Source organism: Hyperolius riggenbachi, chromosome 7, assembly GCF_040937935.1.
Source record: "Hyperolius riggenbachi isolate aHypRig1 chromosome 7, aHypRig1.pri, whole genome shotgun sequence".
Classification (NCBI taxonomy): Eukaryota; Metazoa; Chordata; class Amphibia; order Anura; family Hyperoliidae; genus Hyperolius; species Hyperolius riggenbachi.
Window position 1 is genome coordinate 153921355 of NC_090652.1, and position 12895 is coordinate 153934249.

Below are 12895 nucleotides of genomic sequence, written 5' to 3' on the forward strand. Positions count from 1 at the left end.
TAGTGATGGATGCAAAACGGAAAAAATGCTCTTTTATTTCCAAATAAAATATTGTCGCGATACATTGTGATAGGGACATAATTTAAACGGTGAAATAACCGTGACATATGGGCAAATACAATACGTGGGTTTTAATTATGGAGGCATGTTTTATTTTAAAACTATAATGGCCGAAAACTGATAAATAATGAATTTTTTCATTTTTTTTCTTATTCTTACTGTTAAAATGCATTTACAGTAAGGTAGCTCTTAGCAAAATGTACCCCCCAAAGAAAGCCTAATTGGTGGTGGAAAAAACAAGATATAGATCAGTTCATTGTGATAAGTAGTGATAAAGTTATAGGCTAATTAATGGGAGATGAACATTGCTCGGATGCATAAAGTGAAAACGACTGAAGGCTGAACTGGTTAAACTGTGATACTGAAAATTATTTTCTGTTCTTGTCAGTGACTAAGAGTGAAGTCTATGGAGAAAAGAGGTCTGTGGCTTGAACAGCAGCCAAGACTGATTGTAGTTATTATGGGCTGTGGGGGTGAGATACAGTACTTCTAATGTCTGTTTTATCTTCCCCCTTTTCTCATCCTTTGTAGCTGTGTGAAAGAGAGCATTCTGCCCTTACATGGATGATGATAATGACTTGTACATGTCTCATTCATTTCTAGTAATAAAATGTAATTTTCGTTCATCATGGACAACTATCAAAGCTGTTGTTTCTGCCACAGCACCTGTCATACAGAGGAGCAGTATAGGGATGAAAATGGTAGTTTTCATTTTTATTTTTTGCTTCTATTACCATTTTTCTTTTCATTGAAATAGGGTCCCATAGAACCAGAATCAGCATCGAGGAGCAAAAGATGCCATCAGTGGCAGGGGTCGCCATTATTTGTAACAATTTCAGCATGGCATTGTGAAATATTTGCTCCCCCGTTCACCGCTGTGCGAAAGCTGCGCTCGCGTTGCAGCAAGAATGTATGAGGAGCGAGTGACCTCATCTAGCTTAGTGTCCTCTATGGTAGCCGAAGAAAGACTGTTGGTTGGTGGACAGGCAGAAGAATTCCTGCAGACAGCCTCTGCGGATTGTGTTTTTCCACAGAGGCTACCTGCAAGAATTCATCAGCCCACCCACAAACAGTCTTTCTTGTCACCATAGAGGTCACTGTTTGCCATTGCAAAGCAACGGCAGACAGCTAATTGAAGGCTCCTAAGTGTGCGCATGTGCTGGACGGGGTATTCTGCAGTATAGAGATAGCGAGAGAGGTTTTTTCTCGCTTCTCATTCTCATACACTCTTGCTGCCGCGCAAGCGCCAATTTCACACAGCAGTGAGGGGGGAGCAAATATTTCAGGATGCCATGCTGAAACTTACAAATAACAGAGACCCCTGTCACAGATGGTGGCTTCTGCTCCTTGACCCCGACTCCAGTTCTATGGTACCCTGTTTCAATGAAGAAAAATAGTAATAATAGCAAAAAATAATCCCTATACTGCTCCTCTGTATGACAGGTGTTATAGCAGAAACAACAGCTTTGAGAGTTTTCCTTTAAATGTTCACGTTACTTTTGATTAGTTTGTTTAGCATATACGCTCTATCCGTGACATAGTAAAGTAAAAACTCTATAGAGACACAGAGTGAACAGACCCCCACACAACCATTAGCCTCTGGATTAGACAGTTATGTTATCTCTTTATGAGCCTCTTCTGAAGTCAGACGCCAACCCTTTTTGTGGTAATCATGATCTGCTAAGTTGGACTCGTTTTGCCAATTCCCATTTTATTACCCCACTCTTCCTCTCCTCTATACTACTAATTAGTAGAGCTGATTCATGAACTAAATATAAACTGATAGTAGGTGAAACAGAGTCGCCAATACAGCTAAAATACAAACAGTTTAAAAAGGGAGGCAGCAGTGGACTTACAGAAGTCACAAGCAGTCTATTTTAAAAAAACAGCTTTGTTAAGACAGAAACTCAACATGCAATGCATTTTGCAGGTCCCCCCTGCTTCCTCAGTATCTGTTTCAGGAACACAGTGAATTTACAGTGCTTCTGAAACATATACTCTTATATATGTTTGCCTGAGGAAGCAGATGTGAGCTGCAAACCGTGTCTCATCTGGAGTTTTTGTCAATAAACCTGTTTTTTGAAGCAGACTACTTGTTGGGAGGTAGGTCCACCACTATCTCCTTTTTTAAAGCATTTTAGCGTATTTCAATCTTATTGGTGCCTCTGCTTTACCTACTATCATATCGCCTATTGTCCACCCTTGGTGGAGGGGTGCTACCCCTTGTTGTCAAATACTGCAAAGAGCAACTTCTTAACCTGAGTAGGGTCAGGGTTGTTCTCCCTGCCCACATTTGCAGTGATTGCCAATGAGGTAACCCATGTTTGTGAGTATTACTCAATTTTAAATTGAAATATTTATCTATTATTAGTACATACTTGACCATATCATGCTCTCCGTTTCCCCTTTTGTGTTTCCTTATGTAAATGTGAACTGAAAGTCAATTAAACTCAATGTTCCTTGTTCATTAGCCATAAATATTTTATAATTATTTATTTATTGCACAGCCAACATCAGTGCAGTAAAATCCAGATGAAGATCTAGCTTTAATGTTAAATGTTTACTAATAAAAGACAAGGAGATAGTTGTTGAATGACAAACCTTTACTATGTGATCCAATTAACAAAATATGTGTGCCCACGGCCTCGATTCATAAAGCATTACCGCATGCGTTATCGCCCAAGCAGTAAAATTACCGCATGGTATGTTGTTGATAGTGGATTCATAAAATTTAACGCATGTTTTACGCATGTGGTAATAGTGGTAATTCCGCATGTGGTAGTAGTGCAGTAATAGTGCGGTAATGAAAACTTTGTTTGTGTCTGTAAACTGAATGAAGTGTATTCATGAAAAAAAAAGGGGGAGTAAGGAAGCGATAAATAACATGGTGTTCTCGCCAACAAAGACCTGGCGAGTTTGCTCTACACAGTAGCATTTTAGGTGACATATGGAGCCCTTTCAACTTAATGTTATGGAATTTTTAAGGATACAAAGGAGGAAGGGTGGTTGTAATATCACCCAGGCTTTTAGAAATCGTACAGAGTTAGATAATTTATAAGAATAATTATATATATATATATATATATATATATATACATTATTATATATATATATATATATATATATATATATATATACATTATTATATATATATATATATATATATATATATATATATATATATATATATATATATATATAAACATAATTTATCGTTTATAAAAAATAAGTGACGTGTGTCTAAAGCTGCCCACTTTTACCCAGCATGCACCTTGTCATTAGGAAGTCAGCGGCAAACTACTGCACTCAGCAAATTATACCGACAGCTTTCCGCACCACACTTAACGTACACTTACTGCACAGTTACCGCACACTTGCCGACTGCTATTGCAATCACCTCGCACTCTGATTTTTTTTTTTATGAATTCACTGCAAAAATCCTCATTTACCGCTAGCGGTAATTTCCAGCCCGTCTCTGAACTACTGCACTCACTTTTATGAATCGAGGCCATTGTTGGGTGATTTCCTTACCTACAGAATACCTAAGTGGAATACTTTCAACTACTATAGGATGAGACTTGTGCCACCTTGACCTGGAATAGAATGTATGCATAACTAAATGCATAACAGAAATATATAGTTATTATATTTTAGAACTGATTCACACTACATCTGTTGGGTTATGCTGTAATGCAACAGATACCAGACAGCCTCATACCCTTTCACACATCTTCATTATGGCTCTATCCACTGGGTCACAACTTAGTACTACACATTTTTATAGATAGTGGGTGTGCTGCCAATCATTTTTGATGAATGGCACACATCCACTGCTGGGCAGCAACAGAATGGTGTGCCAGGGTCTAGTTATAGATATGTGAAGCAGACCTAAAGGTGGCCAGTTGGCCACTAATGATCCAATCTTTTTCATCCAATCTTACCATTTCTATGTAATATAAGGTAACTGCCTAAATTATCCATTCAATATGTCCACTCAATTTACCCTTATATTACATAGATTTGGTAAAATTGGATGAAAAAGATTGGATCATTAGTGGCCATCTAACACTAGTGCAAACACATTTTCAGCAATAAGGAAAGTGAGGGTCACTGCACTCAACCAAAGGCAGTGTGCTATGGATGCATGAGACACGTATGAAAAATACGAGAGAAAAGGTCACCCACATATAAAGCCCCACTCCGTTTGTTTTAAAAAAAATGTATCAAATTATTTATTCATTCGTTTCCAGTCATATTTGAAAGAAAACATAGACCATAACAAATGAATAAATATTTTGATACATTTTTTGAAACAAATGGAGTGGTGCTTTATATATGGGTGACCATTTCTCCCCTACTTTTCATACATTTTCAGCAATACCTTACAGAACACATTGAACAATTCACATAACTTCTGTCCCTCAATAGAGGTCATTGTGCCTACAACATCCAAGGGCTACTTAAATATGGAGAAACAAATTAAAACAAATGAACCTACCTGTATGTTTCTGGAAGGAAACAGGAGCACATCGAGGAAACCTATCTCACATAAACATGGGAAGATTATACAAATTCAATTTAAATAGACTTCTTCAGAAATCTGGGACTCCAGAGCCAGACAGTTATGGAGAGAGGGAAGGAGAAACAAAGTGCACACTAATGATACAATGTCTTTTTTTCAATCTATCTATGTAGTTGATGGGTAAACTAAATGACTATATTTTGAATGGATATTTTAGGTAGTCCCTCATATACATAAGAGTGGTAAGACTGGACAAAAAATATTGTACCATTAGTGAGAAAGAAATGTCTCAACCACTCAACCCTAGAGGAGCTGCAATCTAGTATTTCCATCAGTTTAAATGGTCAGTGTTGTTGAAGTGAGCTCCCCCATCCCATGGACTTTAGGGCTCCCCCATTGTTTCATTGATTTTGTATCAAAGAGAGGGGGGGGGGATACAAAATCCCAAGCTCTATTCATCTAAATTATCTGTGTGCCCATATAATCACCTAAGTCCTTAAGCATCACCTAAGTGCACCGGGTTGACGTAACATATCTTATTTGGCAAATTGTGGATGTGAATGTGGTGCTTGGCGCATCGAACTATGGACTTTCCAGCTAATTGCTTTTTGCCTTTTAAAAGTGCTGATTTCCCCTATTGACAATAAATGGCCTTTGATTGTGGTTGTGAAATGGAGTGGTTGGTTCCATATTTTCTCTAATGTACTATGGAAAATGTGGTAGTGCTATATACATGTATTGTAACAATATGTTGATATCACACTTTGTAGATTGACTAGTTACTGAATACATGGTTGGGAACATTTCTTTGTGAGACAAATGTTTTTCTAACAATTTCTTCTTTCTTCTTTCTAGATCGTGAAGATCAGTCTATTCTGTGCACGTAAGTACAATTCTTATATTCAGATGCATACATTACAGTCACATTAGGATTATAGTCTAACTGAGGCGGAGACCGCCTGTGGCAGTTGTAGACTTATTGAAGCCCAAAGATTTTGAAAGTTTTGTTAGAAAATGACATGAGAAAGTGTCACGTGTTGCGGTTCTACGCATTGCACTACAATGTAGCCCTGCACATCTTCCCAGGCAGAGGGAAGCATTTCCATTTATCATGATCAATAGATGCTTCTGAACTGAATTAGAATGGAGTGTGCACCAGAGACATATTGATTTGCTCTGACCATATAAGTCAACACAACATAGATCTCACTTTAAAACTTATAATTGCCTAAGATGTTTTGCTTCAAAGGTGCAGAGCTGTGCATTATCCAACCATTTTACTTTGCTGCTTCTCTTGTATGTGCAGGAAAAGACTTAGCAGCATTGGCTCTTCTTAAATAGACTACTGTAATTAGTTTAGTTGTGTCTACAGATTGCTTCCGTATTATTTTTAAAATAATGGAAAATTAGAGATATGTATGAGCTAACTGTAATGCTTAATAGCATTTACAATCTACTAACTTATGTTGGCAAAACCCAAAAACCCCTGCTCTATAGCTTTGGCTATGGTTGGTTGGGGCAACCAGAGTGTAAACAATAGACTAGCTTTTGAAGTGCTGATTTGGCAGTCTAGTGGTGGGGATTCTCCAGGTAATCACTCCTCTAATGTGTAAAGCAGCAGGAGGAGACCAGCCAAGGAACTTCTCTGCTTTCAAACATCATAGTAAACCCACCAAGATTAGTATAGGTTTAACCACAGACTTCCTTCATGATTTTCTCTCCAAAATTAAGTAATTACCCTTTTTAAATAATGGTTTACTTATCTAAATGCATAAGTTTGGAATGCATAAGGTGTGTAATGGGCACATCACGATATGTATTTTGTACCATCTTAAACCACAAACTGGTAAATGGTAAGATTGTTTCTACGTACATTTGATAATTCATAATTACTGTCACTTCCACAGAAGCCACAAGTCACAGAATAAATGTCATAAGTATCTGCTATTTTCCCAGGGAAACTACTGCACTGCAAGCATGATTTAGTATTTGTGTACAGAAATATAATTTCTGTGATTCTAATTTCAGCTTTTAAGCATGGTCACTAAAACAAAAATATTACATTCTCTTTTTTTCTGGTTTAGAAAAGCATAATCTCTTCCTCCCACTTCAAAGCTTCTGGAGACATGAAAGTAATTGACTCCAAATGTTATTTAAATTCCCACAGAAAAAAAATTACAATAAAATAAGCATTTCATAATAACTGTGTAATACCTATACCATGAACCTGATAGAAAGAAAAATTATATCATCTACAGAACATTGTCAATAGTACATGTTTTTTTTTTATCATGCTGACATGTGAATAAACAAGTCCTTAAAAAGATGCAAATGGAAGTGCATCTGCAGAGATTTACAGTCCAGAAGGATTCACTAACACAGAGGCACTTCAACCCACTGGCAGTGCAGGTGGTGGCTTGAAGCGCAATGATGGGGAAAGGTGCAATAAATTACTGTCAGTCCAGGGAAAAAAAATATATTTTCCCTGTTCTGGAAGAACGTTTTAAGGGTCTGGAGAGAAAAAGCATTCTGCTTCCTTAACAATTGTTCTAATGACTACATCTGCTCAGACACTGGTAAACAACCATTCACAGCTTGGCTTTATAGACTCTCCCTAGCAGAAGGTTTTGTTTTATAGCTGTCCTCAGTGCCTCTCCTCCCCCCTCCAGAAGCTTTCACAGAGCTGATTAGAAGAAAAAATGTTTCCTGTCCTGAGAGACTGACAACTAAGGGCTGGTTCACACGGACAGCAGGCGGCGTTGGGGCAGCTGGGAACCCGCGTCGTTCTGTGATGTCTTGTTCGGGGTCGGCGGTATAGCGATCGTCGTGCTCCCAGCCTGAGGACAGGACAGCATGGTGAGATCAGGAATAGCAGCTAGGAAAGACACATGTGTCCCAGCGAGTCTCTGTTGTCTGCATAGTGTGACTTGCTGTAAGGGCTAGTGCACACAAAAATCGCAATAGCAAAACTAGCGCTTAGCAATTGCGATTTTGTCAAGCGATTTTTAAATAAATTAGCATTTTTGCTCATTCAATCAAGCAGAATTGCTCCAAAAATGCTACATGCAGCGTGTTTGCGATTTTGAAAAAAATGCTGTGGGAACACCCTCATAGGGTAACATTAGCCAAACGATTTTCAAAGTGCTGACGATTTGAAAAGAACTCAGAAGCACTCTTGATGTGCATCAGCCCTGAGTGTAGCAGCAGGTCTGTGTCCTTATGAGGGCTCTGTCACATGTGGAAGTCATCTTGTATAGCACTAACATCGTCTGCAGCACTTTACAGATCACATAGTCGTGTCACAGACTGTCCTCAGATGAGCTCACAGTCTAATCCTAACATAATCATAGTCTAATGCCCTACCATATTAATATTATGTATTTATATAGCACTGACATCTTAAGCAGCACTTTACACAGTGCATAGTCAGGTCACTGACTGTCCTCAGAGGAGCGTACAATCTAATTCCTACCATAGTTATAGTCTAATATTTTCAAATTTTGAATATGGGATTGTTTTGGGTGAACTCAGTTGATTGAATATGTATGTCTTTGGGATGTAGGAGAATATGAAGTGTCTAAATGAAATCCAGAGAAAGATAGACACTTCCCAATTTTTTTTGTTAGCGCGCGCGCGTGTGTAGAGGGGGGGGGGGGGGGGGTAGGGAGGGCACAGGATTTCTTGCCTGGAGTGATAAAAGGGCTAGAAGCGCCCCTGCACTAACATTACTAATTTCCATTTGTGTGGTGTACTTATGAATTTCTGTACCCAGTGCAGAGATGTGGCAGCCTGTTTATAAAAAGCCTAAATGTGTATTGCAATACAAACACCAATACTATGGGCAGTTTGTTTCCTGCTGCTCCCAATTGCATCCTGTGGACAACATACTGTTTAAAACTTCATGTGACCTGATTTACTAATCAGAGAGCAAGATAATATTCCCCACCTCTTACTAAAAGACTAGTTGCAATTGGTGTGGAATAACCAGTGGGAGGGGCTTGTTGTATAACAACAAGAAAAAGTTGTGAAAGAAATTCCAGATTACCTGAAGGAAACCCATGCAAGCGAGGGGAGAACATACAAACACTATGCAGAAAAGTTCTCTTTTTTAAAAGTATCTTTCAGTTCAGTGCACTTCCCTGAACATGTACTTTAGGAACTCATACATAAATTACCATATGCTCATATTGGATAAACTTATAATTCTGAAACAGAACTATTGGGCATACTGTACAGCTAGTGCCTAAAATTAGAGGGGTTCTCTCATTTAGGTTTTGGTGCAGCCTAGCTTGGTTTTTGTCCCTTTGGGATTTGCAGTTAGAGAGATCATCTACAGCACCATCTGCTGGCAAGATGTAGTATGACAGTAAGTCATATACACCATAGTGTGTATATGACTTACTGTCATACCACATCTCGTCAGCAGCAACTCTATGAGAAAATGTATTTGCGCTTTGCTGAACTTCCACTGGGTAAGCACAATAAATCATGGTGGAATAATGCCTCTTTCACATTATGAAACACAGATGGCTGTATGTTCGGATAACACAATGCACACAATCGCATGCCATCTATGTTTCTTTCCATTGCACTGCCGATCCTATTCTCTATACCATACATGTCAAACTCTGGCCCACAGGCCAAATCTGGCCATCAGAGCCATTACATTTGGCCCTCAAGTAGTTTCTCCACTTTGCATTATGTTTGGCCCACTCTAGACCATCAGGGAAGCTATATAGGAGGTGAAGCCCTAGAACACCAGGGAAGCCATATGGGGTGGGGGGAGCATTAAACACTATGTAACTGTATAGGGGAGGGTGGGGGCCTCTGGACACCAGGGAACTGTATAGGGGAGTGAGGACAACTTGATACCACGGAACTGTATAGGAGTTGAAGGGGGGCCATTAGACACCAGGGAACTTTATAAGGTAGGAAGGTGGCCAGTAGACATTGAGGTTGACTCGCGACTAGGTTCTCAGTGTACAATTTCGGCCCACTTTGTATTTGAGTTTGACACTCCTGCTCTATAGTGAATGGGTCAGCACTGTGTTTCGTCCAAAAATGCGTGCCGCAGTGTGTTATCACAAGGCATTGCTGCGCAGCGCAATAGTGAGAACATCAAACAGTTCTGTCTATGCACCTCTGATGCAAGCAATAAGCATTGCCGAAATGTGCACAGCAACACCTGTAGTGTGAATGAGGCATAAGGGCCTGTTTGTTTTCAAGTCTATTGAAGTGAGAGTCCCCTAAGCTGTAAATACCCTGTTATGTTGTATCCATAGTAGTAAACACCGCACAAGATTTCACATAACAAGGCTCCTTTAGAGGATTAGTAAGGCACTGAAACATGCATACATAAATCACAGATTCCCTTCCTTTATTAAACAGCTCCAAAAATGTGTCATAAATTGCCCTTGTTCAATTATCCATTAATTTATTGCTGTACATGAATCACAAACACTATAGGAAATGTTCAAAGTTGTCAAGTGAAAGAGTTTAGCAGTGAATGCCTCGCAGCATGGTATGACAATTAGACAGATATGATGCCATATATGGTCAAGGAGCCAGGGATTTTCGGGAAATGCCAAGAGACAGGCACTTTTAGCCTGGGAGAAAGGAAATGCAATTTAAAGACATTATGACCACAGAGTAACCTTTTACATGGAGATTCTGCTCTTTGCCGTCTTTTTGAGGAAAGGTTCCAGTTTTCCAAAACACAGACTGAAATGAAAATGTTTAGCTGCAAGGTGTGTTTATTGGGAATACTGTAGAGGAATGTTTGCCTTGTTAGAGTTCCCACAGGATATTTTATTTATATCTGAGTACACACAGATGTTTGTATGCAGAGCTATCCTGCCTCATATAACATTACACAAAGACCTTAGCTGCCTCATACAATCAGGTATCGAACTTTATCATTAAAATGACCAGTACATATAAATTACTAACAGATATATATGTTCTAAGAATTTAATCATACCTCCAGGTATTAGATATAAATGTATGTGCTCAGTTATTCTTTAGATTAAACTGATTTACACTATTATGTCCCTTTTAAAGGATACCAGAGCTGAACCATACAGTAAAAATGGGGGAGCAGGTATGTATATGAAGTACTCCTCATGCGCAGGAGCTGGTACAGCTGCGTGTGTCTTTGATTGCGCACCCATGGCTGGCAGTGCTCTGAATATAACATCACAATTACATCATTCACATGTGCAAAGCCCTCCTGGCCACGGGCACATGATCAAGGACACGCCCAGCTAGGACCGGATGACCAGGAAGTAGCTGCGGTGGGCATTTGTGCAAGAAAGGAGGGGGACAGTATGCAGCATGCAGCTAATCCAGTCAGACTTTAGTCAGAAACATTTGATTTGCATGCTTGTTCTGCTTTCTCTAACACAGGAGACCTGTGTTCAAATCTCAGCTCTTCCTGTTCAGTAAGCCAGCACGTATTTAGCAAGGAGCTTATAAAAAACACAAATGAGACCGAGAGCCCGATATGGTGCAGTATGTCGGAATAAGATGAGGCAAATGTAAATCAATAGTAGATATACTCACAAGGTTGGGTTACCACACAGGCAACCACTGGAACGACACGTGGGGAGAATTATAACCTGACCCCACTCAGGTATTAAAATGTCGCTCTCTGTAGACAGGAAAAACAGATGGGGATGCACCCCTCCACCCCTTCTCCAGAATCCCCAATAAATTGTATTGTTGTTTACCAACGGCTCATTGGCTGGTCTTTACCTGAGGGAGGTGAGTCCACCTACATCCCTCCTTTTAAACGGTTTTTAAATATTTTATTCTTGTCTGGCGCCTCTGCTGTGTTCTATTATTCCAAGTATTTAGCAAGGAGTCCTTGGACTAGGCTCTCTAACACTGCTAATGCCTACTAAGTGTGCCCTAGTGGCTACAGCTCAATCGCTTTGAGTCCATCAGGAGAAAAGCACATTATAAATGTTATTTGTCTTGTTTTTGTTTTTTCTTATTCTCCACATGTTTGTGGGGATTATCTCTGGGCATTTCCCTTTACTCTCACCCCCTAAAACTAAAAACAGATAGGCCTAATTGGCCTTAGGCTTCCTGCACACTGCAAATCCGTTTTCTGATTCTGATTCCGATTCCGTTTCTGATTCCGATTTTCAATTCCAATTTTCCCTGAATACATTCAACAGAAAAACAGAAAAAAAACGCAGCATGCAGTAAAGATTAAAAATCTGAATCGGAATCGGAGGTAAAAACCGATTAAAAAGCGGCAGCGGAATCGGAAATGCATGCAGTGTGCAAGAGGTCTAAGACTCTAGTACAAACATTAGTCTATGGCAGTGATAGAGATTACATTGTGACTTCCTCCGAGGGACAGTTAGGGCTGGTTCACACGGACACTTCTGCAATGCTAAATGATGGTGGTGGCGCTAATTGCTTAATGCCATCCATTCAGTTAAATGGACAACCGTAGGTACTATCGCTTACCGTCGTTTGCGCAACTGCCACATTTTGATCCTAGTTTTTGCCATTGTGTGCGCGGCACTTAGGCAATCCTGGAGGCAACATGTGGTAGGATTTTGCCTGCTCTCTTGTGAAATGTAGTGCAGCCATATTGTAGTGCTGGCTGATTCTCTTTCTCTTTGCTCCTTTAAATACAAGTGGAATTTGACTTTAATTTGCAAAGTAGCCAGCTTTGTAGAACATCATTGTATTCAGATAAAATATGGAGGCTGGAATTGCTGACCTCTTTTTCAGAATGTTTTTTTTCCCTATACTTGTCACCAATGGAGATACTTCTACCTACTGCCATAATAGTTAAATAAAAATAATCTCATCATTATAAAATATTTATTTCATTGAAGAGAATGAAACAAGCCTAGTGTCTCCTAAATTGGTGGTTCATAATGATGTTGTCTCCCCTGAAAATGTATTTGAGCGTATTCCTGCCGCCATTATTCTATAACCATTTTCAAATGTCTGTGTCAGTGAAAGTGGATTTCATGCCTCACACGCTATAAAATATAGCACGCTAATACCATGCAAATGATAGACTGGTTGTTCGACAATGGTAAACAAAGTAATTGTTCCCTACCAAAGCAGTATAATTTATAGAGTATGACTGATATGCCTGCCAACAGTCATTCGATTAAATAGGAGACAATTACATTCAGCTACTCGGTTCCTCTGTTTTCTTCCGTTACAGCAATATTCAGCTATTGTAATGAATACTTACGACAATTTAAATGACACTCAGAGACACAGAGTAAACATCATATAAAATGTGCCATTCCCGAACAGCCTTACAAGACATTGCCTCAT

General features: G+C 39.3%; 1 protein-coding gene across 3 annotated transcripts in view; it reads left to right on the forward strand.

Moving 5' to 3' along the window:
- Window positions 1-12895, forward strand: part of LOC137524653 (myosin-11) — a 162134-nt gene that overhangs the window by 56080 nt on the left and 93159 nt on the right. For all 3 annotated transcript variants that reach the window (XM_068244767.1, XM_068244768.1, XM_068244769.1), the window contains exon 4: window positions 5438-5465. In XM_068244767.1, the coding sequence (XP_068100868.1) occupies window positions 5438-5465 (28 nt within the window). The remainder of the gene's footprint in view (window positions 1-5437; window positions 5466-12895) is intronic.